At 43.8% G+C, this 14,263-nt stretch overlaps 2 protein-coding genes across 6 annotated transcripts in view; both read left to right on the forward strand.

Annotated features, from left to right (window-relative positions):
* ankfn1a (ankyrin repeat and fibronectin type III domain containing 1a) overlaps positions 1 to 2,961 on the forward strand; it is a 74,046-nt gene extending 71,085 nt beyond the window's left edge. For all 5 annotated transcript variants that reach the window (XM_076081665.1, XM_076081667.1, XM_076081666.1 and 2 more), the window contains 2 exons: positions 1,332 to 2,122; positions 2,933 to 2,961. In XM_076081665.1, the coding sequence (XP_075937780.1) occupies positions 1,332 to 2,109 (778 nt within the window). In that variant the 3' untranslated portion in view covers positions 2,110 to 2,122; positions 2,933 to 2,961. The remainder of the gene's footprint in view (positions 1 to 1,331; positions 2,123 to 2,932) is intronic.
* Positions 2,962 to 13,591: 10,630 nt separating this feature from the next.
* Positions 13,592 to 14,263, forward strand: nog3 (noggin 3). The gene has a single exon (XM_076081674.1). The coding sequence runs from the start codon at positions 13,592 to 13,594 to the stop codon at positions 14,261 to 14,263; it is 672 nt and encodes a 223-aa protein (XP_075937789.1).

Raw genomic sequence — 14,263 nt, forward strand, 5'->3', positions numbered from 1 at the left:
AAATGTTTGATGAATAAAATCTCTGCTTTAATGTGTTTTCATGTTCCATCTTTACTCCTGAATGTTTCTGTGTGAATATAATACGTGAATGTTTCATCCTCTCTGTTTCATAACGTTTACATACTTCCACAGGTAACACAAGTACAGGTACAGGTACAAATACAAGTACAGGTACAGGTACAGGTAACACAAGTACAGGTACAGGTACAAGTACAGGTACAAGTACAGGTACAGGTACAGGTAACACAAGTACAGGTAACACAAGTACAGGTACAGGTACAAGTACAGGTAACACAAGTACAGGTACAAGTACAGGTACAGGTAACACAAGTACAAGTACATGTACAGGTACAAGTACAGGTAAAAGTACAAGTACAGGTACAAGTACAGGTACAAGTACAAGTACAAGTACAGGTACAGGTAACACAAGTACAGGTACAAGTACAGGTAAAAGTACAAGTACAGGTACAAGTACAGGTACAAGTACAAGTACAGGTACAGGTTATAAGTACAGGTACAAGTACAGGTACAGGTTACAAGTACAGGTTACAAGTACAGGTACAAGTACAGGTAGAGGTACAGGTAACACAAGTACAGGTACAAGTACAGGTACAAGTACAAGTACAGGTACAGGTAACACAAGTACAGGTACAAGTACAGGTACAGGTAAAAGTACAAGTACAGGTACAAGTACCGGTACAAGTACAGATACAAGTACAAGTACAGGTACAGGTTATAAGTACAGGTACAAGTACAGGTACAGGTACAGGTTACAAGTACAGGTACAAGTACAGGTACAGGTAACACAAGTACAGGTACAAGTAGAAGTACAGGTACAAGTACAGGTACAAGTACAGGTAGAGGTACAGGTAACACAAGTACAGGTACAAGTACAGGTACAAGTACAGGTACAGGTAACACAAGTACAGGTACAAGTACAGGTACAAGTACAGGTTACAAGTACAGGTACAAGTACAGGTACAAGTACAAGTACAAGTACAGGTACAGGTATGAATTAATTCTGTTTTTAAATATAATTCTGCTGTGACGCTTTGCTGATCATTTCATTCCTGCTTGTTTTTATTTTTTCTATATTGTCATTTTGGTCCATTTTAATGTATTTGTACATAAACTTTATTCTGTATACTGTATTAGTTAAAGCGGTCTCTTTACTTGGATCGTTGGGAGCTTCGGGTTGACCTTTAGACGATGTTGTCACTTCCTGTCTGGAGTCAATCAAAGCTGATTGGTTGATCCAACTTCCTGTCTGGAGGTTTTCTTTAGAGACGAGTATCGATAATAAAACTGTCCTCTGTGTCTTCGTCTCTCAGGTACAGCGTCTGCCCCTCCACAGACCTCCGTCTCTCCCCCCTCCTCCCCCACTCCCTCTCCGGTCTGCCTCGCTCCCCCTCCCTCTCCAGGACCTCCAGGACCTCCCCTACGTCCCCTCGGTTCTTCACAGACCTCCCCCTGTCCCCGGCTCTATGCGACACCACCAGGACCTCCAGGACCTCCCCTACGTCCCCGTCCCTCTCCCTGTCCCCGGCTCTGTCCGGCACCACCAGGACCCTGGAGGGCCTCTCGCTGTCTGGGAGCCCCCAGGAGGGCGTGGCCCCACCGCTGAGGGCCCTCGCCAACCCCCCCGCCAAACGCAAGCTGCTCTCCAGGAGCCACCGGGGCCAGTACTTCAGTGGGCCCCAGCGCTGGCTCCGGGGCCACAGCGTGGAGAGCCACACGGGGTCCTTATCCGAGGGCGTCTACAACACCAAGCAGCTGGACCCGGACCCGCCGTCGCCCGGAGACGCCACCTTCGTTAGCCACGCCTCCTGCATCCTGGAGAGCCGAAAGGGCCGCCAGCGGGAGCCTCGGCCCCACGTCCGCAGGATCTTTGTGGAGCCCTGCAAGGAGCCGTCGGCCAGCCACGAGAGGATGAGCTGGGAGGAGGAGGAGGAGGAGGAGGAGGAGGAGGAGAGGACAGAGGAGGCGGAGGCCCCAGGAGTGTCGGTGGTCGTAGAGGGGGAGGAGCCAGGGGGAGGCGCCACGCAGGACTTAGACTCAGACGACCAAACGAACGCCCAGGTGTCGGAGATACTCAGCAGCGCGCTGTAGAGACGGACGGCAGGTCGGTAGAATGAGCTTCAGCGCGGTGCGTTCAGGGACCCTGTTGAGTGTAGGTCACCAGAGAGTCGGCAGCGATCAGAGCCCGTCACACAACCCGTCGTCACGCACAAAAAATGGCAGAAAGTGGACTCAGAAATACACTTTGATTCGAGGTTCTATAAAAATCACAGTCCTCTTCACCGAGCTTTCGACCACATCACATGGTCTTCCTCTGCACTTTCATCCGACAGCATGAAAGTTTAAAACATAATCGGCTCAAAACTTCAAATCAGTTCCAAAGTTAAAGGCTTTAAATATCTCAACATGAGGTTTAACGGCTCTGAGATCCATCAGCAGATTCTGATCCGGATCCGTGTCTGGATCTCAAACGCCCCGTCAGCGTCGGGCGGGTGTGACGTTAACGTGAAGCGACCGGCGGTCCGATTCAAAGCGTCAAGCGTCCAAACGTTTCCTGTTTCCTTCGTGGTCCTAAAGAGAACTTTATTTAAAACATGTTACGATATAATTACACAACACAGAATAAATAAACAAACAGCAATGAAGGTAAAAAACACGCCATCAGAAAATACAGAAGATATGAAACAAGTTTAGTCATTAAAATGATAAAAGATTGCTTCTGTTTACTTACATCATGTGTTTGATGTAAAATAACCAACACCACTGTCTCTTTGTGTCTCTGTCTCTCTTTGTCTCTCTGACTCTTTGTGTCTCTGTCTCTTTGTCTCTCTGTCTTTTTGTCACTCTGTCTCTTTGTCTCTCTCTCTGTCTCTCTGTGTCTCTGTCTCTTTGTGTCTCTGTCTCTCCACCACAGTGACGATTGGACGGGCCTGGTAAAGACGACCCCCCCCCCCCCCCCCCCCATACACACCCTTCAGACCTCCACAGATTGTAAACTAAACTAAAGTTGCTGGTTCAACTCCTCCAAGCCTCAGAACCCATGAATGGCATCGACTGTTACGAAGAGAATAATCAATGCAACGAGAAACCAAGTACTGCTTCTTCTTCTCCTTCTACTTCTTCTTCTTCTCCTCCTTATTCTCCTCCTTCTCCTCCTCCTCCTCCCACCAGGACCTTTGCACACGTAGACTCTGCATGCCCCCCCTCCTCACAGAGTTATGTTCATGCCCCTCTCAGTTGAGTAGTTCTGTGATTTGTGGATCGTGGATCCTCCTCTACGTGAAGTGGACGTACAGTTCAGTCTGTTTGTGGTTGAACCCTTACTGTGGTGAGTTCAAAGACATGAGGAATATTTGGACCCTGAAAGTATTTTTGTAGTCTCTGACTGAAGACGTTGCTGTTGAACAACGGTCTGAGATGTATTTTGTGGGCATGAAGTAGTTTGTAGCTGTGGTTTGTTTTTGAGTCCAGTTTGTGCCTCTTCCTGGTTCAGCATGATGATGTCATGGGTCGGGGGGGAAGCCCCTCCTCCTCTCATCTAAACGTCTGTCCTGTGTTTATGAAGATCAGGTTTAATGAAAGCTTTTGGCCCCAAGAGGCTGACGTGCATCTCGACCTCATGTTCTCTTATAAGATGAAACCTGCCGGCTCACAGTAGATAACGACGACACGTGAGGGCCATTGGGGGGGGGGGGGGGGGGGGGGGGTAATGTTGAGAGAAAAACTCGTAGATTTACGAGAAAAAACTCACAAATTTACCCAGAAAATCAGAGATTATAAAGTTATAAATTTGCAAGAAAAAGCTCACAAATTGTGCAAAACCATGGAACATAAATAATTACTATTTACTATATTACTATATATAGACTTTAAATTTTAACTTAAATTCGTGACTTTATAATCTCAGTATATTTTTTTACCTAACCCTCCCCCCTCCCCCCTCCCCCTTCATTGTCGGTCGTGCTCTTAATCACAGATGCAGACGTTAGAACTCAAGAGAACACGATCAGCCTCTCGGGGTCTAAACCAGTCAGAGAAGACTTTGTGCACTTTGTCCCTCAGACTCTGATGTTCGTGTTGTTGCTTTTCTTCGGCTTCCTTCGGTCAACTTACTCTCGTGTTTCCTCAGAGGTTGCTGGTCTGATTCTCCAGATGTTTGCACGTCTTTTAAAAGTGCATTTTTAATGTTTGCACATAGCAATTATGGAATAAAAGCTAATTGAATATATTTGGTGCAGTTGGGCATTAACTGTGGCAGCTTCTATCATTAACGATGTGATGATTAATGATGATAAAGTATACGAAGTATTCATTTACAGGTTGTTTTTCAGATACTGCAGTTTACTGTCAACAAGCAGTTTATACTGAGACTAAAACATCTGTACTGCAGTAATCCTCCGTTAGTATGTGAAGCTACAGTCGGATATAAATACATTTATTTACGAGAGTTAAAGGAAAAAGATTGATTTAGAAATAGTTTTTATACGTTCAGTGTGAAGCTTGAGCCTGTGACTGTTAGCCTAGCTTAGCATAAAGAGTGACAGCAGAGGGAAACGGCTAGCGGAGGTCTGTGCAAAGATTAGAAATACTCTGAAATAACACATTATATCTGTAAATAAAGTGGTTGTAGGGAGTAACTCTGGACGAAGCTAAGCTAGCTGATTGGCCCTGCTTCCAGTCGTTATGCTAAGCTAAGCTAATCTCCATTCTTAACCCACAGACATGAGATCGATATCCATCTTCACTCTCACAAAGAAAAGAAGTCTAATTGTTAAGCTGCTCCTTTAATGTTTAATTGGCTGTTAAAACTCTTTACTCATTTATTTCACTTTATCACAACTTGAGTTGTTTTTTTTTTGTCGCTGTATTTATTAAAAGTAACTGTTGTAATGTTACTGAAACATCTGAGACAAACAAACATGAGCAGTCAGACAGCACAGCTGAACCGTTGATAATAAATCAATAACTGTTAGAATAACTGCAATTCAACACAAGCTTCAAGTTAGTTATTATGTCGAATGCACAACAAACAAACTCACTAGATGTGGATAAAAATGAAATCATGTCAGTAAAAACAGTTTCAGTCTGACTGCTCACGTTTCTCTCTCAGCTTGTTGAGAGTAAAATAATATTCAAGTACAATGACGTCATAATGGTTCTTTATTATGAAACTCCAACAGTCAGAAAAATGTCCCATTTGTTCAGAAAACACACCGAACCTGCAGCAGACAGAAGCACAACGCTGATTAGTCAGAACCAGTGAAGTCAAAGCTTCATGTGTTAAAGCTGCATTCTCTCTAGTGTCCACCAGGGGGCGACTCCTCTGGTTGTATAGAAGTCTATGAGAAAATGACTCTACTTCTCTCTTGATTTATTACCTCAGTAAACATTGTAAACATGAGTTTATGGTCTCAATCTCTAGTTTCAAGTCTTCTTCAATACAGCATGATGTTCATTTAGTACATTATGGTCCATTTAGAGTCACACAGACCATAAAGCAGGGGATGCTTTAGGGCGGGGCTACACGGTGATTGACAGGTCTCTACCAGAGACGTATACGACGTCTGTACGTCACTCCTCCTCAGTCCAGATATGGTCACTTCCTGTTCACTGGTAGCAAAAAAACCAAGATGGTGACAGACAAATCGTCGAACTGGAGGCTTCGAAACATCCACAAACCAACGAGTGACGTCACCATGATGACGTCCACTTCTTATATAAAGTCTGTGGGTTCAGTGTGAATTTTCTCAACAATGTGTTTCTGTCAAACAAATGGATTTTAAGTCCAATCGGACATGTTTGGACTGTTGGGGTTTCAGAATAAAAGGCTGTCTGTTATAATAACCGATGGTCAGAGTTCTGAAGATGAATCCCATGTTTTAATAAACTAAACTTCTTCACTAAGTCACCCTACAGTCACAGTAGAAAGCTTGTTCATGTAAAACGTTGATGTTTGGATTTCGAGGCTCTTCTGTTCATGTAAACAAAGGCTTTTATTTTGAAATGTTAAACAGCTGTTGGCTCAGAAACTGTTCCTGAGGGCTCTAATGTGACACTTATTTATTTCTGTCTTCACCTGCACACAAACAAACGGAGACAAACTTGTATTTGTATATTTTTGCATCTTTATGAATCCAGTTTGATGTCACTTCTGACTTTTATTTATTTGCACCAAAAGGACGAAATGTTGTTTTGTTTGTTTTTTATGGAATGTGTAAAATAAAGATTTGTTTTCATGCATTTTGTAACCTGAACTCACATGAATGGATGTATTTTAACAACTGAAATAAAGTTTGTCTCATGTTGATGTGACTTAAAGAGTTTGTCTTCTGTTCAAATGGTTTTTATTAAAGAAGAAGAAACAGCTGATTGTGAATTCTTTAACTGAAGCACATGTTTCATAGGGCGGCCGAGCATCGAGGACAAACGCTCTTCATCACTTCGTCTTCCTCCTCGCTGTCATTATCTGATGCATTCTGGGTATGTGAGTCGAGCTCTGCTAGTCGGAGGTAATGGTACCTGATGTGGTGCGTTATGGGCATCGTTGTACTTGTACTACTTCTACTCTTTATCTCACTACTCGTATTTTTAACCCACATTTAGATTCTTAATGTTTGCATCATGTCTGAATTCATGACAAACATGTTGGTAAAGATTTGTTATTTTATTATTCTGTAAGTTGAACTTCAGCTCCTCTAATACGTCTATAACCTGTAGATCAATAAATACACACAGAAGTGTGTCGTTGAACTATAATATAGTAATTATAGTATAATTAAACATTACTGTACAATATTGATGTAGTACAGTAAAAAGTACAATATGTACTTCTGAGATGTAGTGGAAGTAGAAGGTTGCATGAAAAGGAAATACTCAGGTAAAGTACAAGTACCCGAAAGTAGTACTTGAGTAAAAGTACTTTGACTGTCTAGAGCTCCCTGTTGTTCTGTTGTCGGTGTCACTTCCTGTCAGCTGTGAGCTCTCTGATTGGAGGAATCTCTTGACTGAACCGACGTGAAGTGAAGCCGGCAGAGAGTTTTTCCTGCAAAGCATTCTGGGAGCGTCGGTCCAAACCACAGGATCCATTTATTCATTCAGGAGGAAAGTGAACTCACACACGAGAGAGAAACCACTTCATCTAGAACCTCTTCACACCCGGAAACTACAACCTGTCACGTCTCTAAAACAGACGTCTTCTGTTAGTTTTTGTTCATTTTAAATATTCAGGATTTTAAAAACAACCTTAAATAAACCTCAAGATGCAGAAAGAGAAACCCTGAAACTAACGGAACCCTTTAAAGAAACTCAGCACTGAGATCGCTGACATTTGAATAATTCTGTATGTTTTGGTTCACAGTGAGCAGCAACATCTGGTTCAACATCTGTTCCTCTGGAATAATTCTTCTTCTGCAGAGAGAATGTGAGCAGAGCTGGAAGAAGTCTTCAGATCCTTTACTGCAGTGAAGGTACTAATACCACCTATCACCATCTGTATGTAGCAGTATGTAATATCTTTAAATGAAATTATAGAATGACCGTGATGTCAGAGATTAAAGAAGCATGCATACAGGAAGTGACCATATAAGGACTGAGGAGTGACGTAGAGACGCCGTATACGTCTCTGGTAGAGACCTGTCAATCACCGTGTAGCCCCGCCCTAAAGCATCCCCTGCTTTATGGTCTGTTTGACTCTAAATGGACCATAATGTACTAAATGAACACCATGCTGTATTGAAGAAGACTTGAAACTAGAGATTGAGACCATAAACTCATGTTTACAATGTTTACTGAGGTAATAAATCAAGAGAGAAGTAGAGTCATTTTCTCATAGACTTCTATACAACCAGAGGAGTCGCCCCCTGGTGGACATTAGAGAGGATGCAGCTTTAACACATGAAGCTTTGACTTCACCGGAGGTTGTCTCCGTCACGTCGTTACCGTAGAACGTACTTGAGTAAATGTACTTGGATACTTTCCACAACTGGATAAATGCCTGTGTGTGTGTTTCATTAAAACTGTAGCTGGTTTAAAGTCACGTGTGAGTGAGTGAGTGAGTGAGTGAGTGAGTGAGTGAGTGAGTGAGTGAGTGAGTGTGCGTGCGTGTGTGTTGACCTGTCTCTGCCACCTTGAAGCCTTCTCACCAAATGAAGCATCTAAATTGCTCCGGTTCGTCTGAACCATCAAAGAGTTTCACAAACAACAAACAGACTTTTTGTTTTTATCTGGTCGGGTCATGAACTGTTTGTGCTTCGTGCTGGGAGGCCGTCTGATTGGCTGTGAAGATTAAACCTACATTTAGGAACACACACTGGGCCGTATCACCGGCCGGGGAAATCAAAGGAGAGAGATTCAAAACATGTGGATGTCCGTCTGTCCGTCTGCAGGCAGCGAACTGGGATCTGTGAAATGTTAATGGTGGTTCGAGTCTTTTGATGATAAGTGAACGTGATCGCTGTGACGCGATGTTTTACCTCCAGAGAGACGAGACGATCTGGATGCTTTAAGAGCTTTAAGACATTTTTAATCACAATCAGGTTAATCACAACTGCTTTGCTGTTTTGGTGCAGATCAATAAATAAAGTTTGACAAAATAACAAAAAATACTGCAACGTAGCTTCACGACGTAGCGTCACGACGTAGCGTCACGACGTAGCTTCACGACGTAGCTTCACGACGTAGCTTCACGACGTAGCTTCACGACGTAGCGTCACGACGTAGCTTCACCGCTGTAAATAAATTTAAATATTGCACCACGTAATGTTCAGTGTACTTCGTCACTTGTTCTGACAACATATCCCTGGTTGGTAGAAATGTGCAATAACATTTCTCCTTTAGTGAGTTCAACCTGATAGTTGCAGCAACTTGGATCTTCTACTATGAACAATAGAGGCTGTTGACATCAACTTTATCCAAAAAGTTTAACTTCTAATTTAACTGCTATTTTCTCCCCAGAGGCCGGCTGGTGCCTTCAGGGCTCAGCGGAGACTTCAGATCCATCTGAGCGTGACCTGAAGTCCCATGTGGGTCCTTCCATGAGACCCTGATATGGAAGTGAAGGATGAAAGGTTTACAAAGAGACAGGAAGTCTTATCTCACTTCCTCTCCACAGAGATATGACAGTTCAACACAGAAAGTTACCAACAAACCAGCAGAGAGAAAGGTCTCGAGGTCGAAGGAGAAGGAATCTTATCCCAGCTCTGAGGAGGAAACATCTTCTGGTGTCGTCCTGAAGGGTTCCTTCTGATCCGGTTCTTCTACACCTTCAGAGGAAAGATCTGCTTCTTATGTTTCTATTTCAGTGTTTCCTGCTTTATTTATAAATAAACCTCCAGTGTGACCAAATTATGGAATTAGTAATTAGATAGATGGATTCAAACTCGAACAACGTTAATCAATGAAGGTTGAACAGAGCTGAGCCGACCCAGAGACACCAGTCAGCTGATGGGACCCACTAGAGCAGTGGTTCTCAACTGGTCTGGCTGCGGGACCCACCATCACCCCTTAATGACAAGCCGCGACCCACGACCCAAATTATCTATATTCAAGAAGTCTAGTAACGTCTCTGTGTAGTAAACTGTCAAATCAAATAAAGAAAGTACACATCAATTATATTTCAACAAATATTATTCTCAGTTTTCAAATGTAACTGGATGGATTATAAATAATACATAGAAATACATAAATAAATGTTCTTCTCATTTCAAGTAAAATAACAGCTGGATAAAAAAATAAATTACGTAACAAAATCAATTTTAGCAAAATTATTTTCACTGAATTGTCCTGCAGCTTGAAATTCAGTTCATTCAGGGTGAAGTGATGAAGACATAATATTATATTTTTCTCATCTTCTAAAAAGATAAATGAGTGTTGGAAGAATTCACCTCTGAGTCTGTCCAGTCAGAGTCTAATGACTCTGGTCTCTCTGGACATTTCTCTCTTTTGGAAATCGTCCTATGATGTGACTTTCACATCTCACACCTCAACAGTCCTGCTCTGCTCTCTGTATCCTCGTGTCTCCCCGTGTGTCACGGTGTGTGAACATCTCACTCAAATCAGGAAACTTGTCAGAATGCCCATCTTTGATTGGCTGAGCTGCATCACGTGATGTGATTCACAACGCATTGGTCGGTGTGTTTCCTGCACCGCTGAACAAGTGCCTTAAATGCTGGAATAACTCCGCTACATAAAAAATGCCCTTCAAAATTAAATCACTTTTTTTTTTTTTTTTGTCAGGCAAAGGCCCGCGACCCACCCACTTTTGGGTCGCGACCCACCAGTTGAGAATCACTGCACTAGGAGCTCCACAGTGTCGGGCTGTGAAGTGGCTTCATAAAGCTTCAGTCTTCCTGTCACTAACTGCCCCGTCCAGAGTAAAGAAAGGTGACAGCACTTTACTGCAGCGTTCCAGCTCCGCTGGACACATGAACCCGACAGGAACCACCTCCCGGTCTCAGTGCGGTCCAGACCAGCACAGCCGGCCCTTTATCTCCGCCCGGCTTCTTCTGCTTTAGTGTCTTAGACAATAGTTGTTTTAATTCAACCGTTACAACGTGAGCAAACATCCCAACGAGCTGCAGACCTCTGGATCAATCGTGACCGTTTCAGGTTCTTTATCTGCTTCCACACGTCACTCACTGGCTGCTGGAACCAACGCTTTACTACAAAAACACTTTCACACTTTATACTTTATAGTTTAAACTTTATATTCCTCAGAGAAAATGAAAAGTAATCCACCAGTTCATCCTACTTCATTCAGTTTTCAATAACAACATGTGAGTTGGTTGAGGGGTTAACGTTAACGCTCCAGCAGCTGATTTATTTATTCTGATCAGATATTATTTTCCTCCAGAAGAAGATTTTCCACATTTTGAGACTGAATAAAGTTTCAGATTAACTTTGTGATTGATTTATGTTTCTGTTTGTCTCTTTCTCTCGGAACAGATTTTATCGTCTCAGCTGAGCAGACGGTGAATTCTGTTGTTGAAAAGACATAAAACAACCGTTTGATGGGAATGATGGTGAGAGACGCTCTTGTGCTTCAGTCTGAACACACCAACACTGCAACATCCCCTCCCCCACTGCAACACACACCACTGTGAGCAATGACGTCACTGCAACACACACCAACAACACCAACACACACCAATAACACCAACACACACCAATAACACCAACACACACACAAATAACACCAATAACACCAACACACACCAATAACACCAACACACACCAATAACACCAATAACACCAACACACACTAATAACACCAACACACCAATAACACCAACACACACCAATAACACCAACACACACCAATAACACAAATAACACCAACACACACTAATAACACCAACACACCAATAACACCAACACACACCAATAACACCAATAACACCAACACACACCAATAACACCAACAACACCAATAACACCAACACACACCAATAACACCAACACACACCAATAACACCAACACACACTAATAACACCAACACACACCAATAACACCAACACACACTAATAACACCAACACACACCAATAACACCAATAACACCAACACACACTAATAACACCAACACACACCAATAACACCAACACACACTAATAACACCAACACACACCAATAACACCAACACACACCAATAACACCAACACACACCAATAACACCAACACACACTAATAACACCAACACACACCAATAACACCAACACACACTAATAACACCAACACACACCAATAACACCAATAACACCAACACACACCAATAACACCAACACACACCAATAACACCAACACACACTAATAACACCAACACACACCAATAACACCAACACACACTAATAACACCAACACACACCAATAACACCAATAACACCAACACACACTAATAACACCAACACACACCAATAACACCAACACACACTAATAACACCAACACACACCAATAACACCAACACACACCAATAACACCAACACACACCAATAACACCAACACACACTAATAACACCAACACACACCAATAACACCAATAACACCAACACACACTAATAACACCAACACACACCAATAACACCAACACACACCAATAACACCAACACACACTAATAACACCAACACACACCAATAACACCAACACACACCAATAACACCAACACACACCAATAACACCAACACACACCAACACACACCAATAACACCAACACACACCAACACACACCAATAACACCAACACACACCAATAACACCAACACACACCAACACACACCAATAACACCAACACACACCAACACACACTAATAACACCAACACACACACCAATAACACCAACACACACCAATACACACCAACACACACTAATAACACCAACACACACCAATAACACCAACACACACCAATAACACCAATAACACCAACACACACCAATAACACACCACCTCTAAAACAACACCCACTGCATGAACACACAACCTGAACTAACAACACCACCACACTCATCACCTCCAAGACTGACTCAACCAATACTGCTTATAGTAACAAATACTTCAATACATTTTGACTTTACTTTGACTGGACTGAAGTATTTTCATTACGTGGTACTTCACTGTACTACATTCCATTCATTAGTAGTTTGTACTCTTCTATATTTACCTGACAGACAATAATAACTAATAATAAGAATGTACTTTAACCGTTAAACTGATCAGAATACTTCTTCCACCAGTGACTGACATGTGATAACAGGTAACTATATACCAGTACTACTACTAGTATACATAATACTACCTCCTCTACCTCTAATCAACATCATAATATTCATATTATTCATATATAATAATTGTGAATGTGTGTGTGCTGCGGGATGGGGGGGGACATTCAGTCAGACGCGTCTTCAGATCGGCTGCAGTAGGACCGGAGGAGGACTAGAGGACCAGAGGACTAGAGGGGGATTAGAGGACCAGAGGACTAGAGGAGGACTAGAGGACTAGTGGAGGACTAGAGGACTAGAGGAGGATTAGAGGACTAGAGGACCAGAGGAGGACTAGAGGACTAGAGGAGGATTCGAGGACTAGAGGACCAGAGGACTAGAGGAGGACTAGAGGAGGACCAGAGGAGGACTAGAGGACTAGAGGACCAGAGGAGTAGAGGAGGACCAGAGGAGGACTAGATGACCAGAGGACTAGAGGAGGACTAAAGGAGGACCAGAGGAGGACTAGATGACCAGAGGACTAGAGGAGGACTAGAGGAGGACTAGAGGAGGACTAAAGGAGGACCAGAGGAGGACTAGATGACCAGAGGACTAGAGGAGGCCTAGAGGACTAGAGGAGGACCAGAGGACTAGAGGAGGACTCTGTCTGTCTCTCTCTCTCTCTCTCTGTGTCTGGAAGTTGCTGAGAACTTTTGGAGTGCGTCGCGCGGTTCCTCCCCCGGTCTGCTGCGCGCGCTCAGCTCAGACTTGGATATCTTCCCTCAGACGCTCCGAGGGAAACCCCGGGGCGCATTCGTGTTTCTTCTGGAGGATTAATACCTGAGATTATTATTATTATTATTAATAGTATTGAGACCCGCACACATGGATAGCTCGTGCTACTTGTGGGCCGTGTTTCTGCTCGTTCTCTCTCTGGGCTTCAGGGTCGAGGAGGGCATGTGCCAACACTACTATCTCCTCCGGCCCATTCCCAGTGACACTATGCCCATAGTGGACCTAAAGGAGGACCCGGATCCGGTGCTGGACCCGAGGGAGAAGGACCTGAACGAGACGGAGCTCAGGAGCACTCTGGGCAGCCACTTCGACCCGCAGTCCATGTCCCTGTCCCCGCCGGAGGACAAGTACGCGGGGAACGAGGACGCGAGCGAGGCGGACCCGCGGCAGAAGCTCTCCGGAGCGATGCCCAAAGACATCCGGGCCATGGAGTTCGAGGTCCAGCACGGCAAGAAGCAGAAGCCGAGTAAAAAACTGCGGAGAAGGCTGCAACTGTGGCTGTGGTCGTACACCGGCTGCCCGGTTGTTTACGCATGGAACGACCTGGGCAGCAGATTCTGGCCGCGCTACCTGAAGGTGGGGAGCTGCTACAATAAGCGGTCTTGTTCGATCCCTGAAGGGATGTTCTGCAAAGCTGCCAAATCCGCGCATTTTACGATCCTGCGATGGCGCTGCCTGCAGAAGAAGGGGGGTCTGAAGTGCGCCTGGATACCTGTTCAGTATCCGGTCATATCCGAGTGCAAATGCTCGTGTCACAACTAA

Source organism: Anarhichas minor, unplaced genomic scaffold (genome assembly GCF_050575085.1).
Source record: "Anarhichas minor isolate MPS153535 unplaced genomic scaffold, ASM5057508v1 ptg000084l, whole genome shotgun sequence".
NCBI lineage: Eukaryota > Metazoa > Chordata > Actinopteri > Perciformes > Anarhichadidae > Anarhichas > Anarhichas minor.

What these genes read in the sequence shown, in the direction of transcription:
- nog3 (XM_076081674.1), top strand. Translation starts at nt 13,592, where the DNA reads ATGGATAGCTCGTGCTACTTGTGGGCCGTGTTTCTGCTCGTTCTCTCT.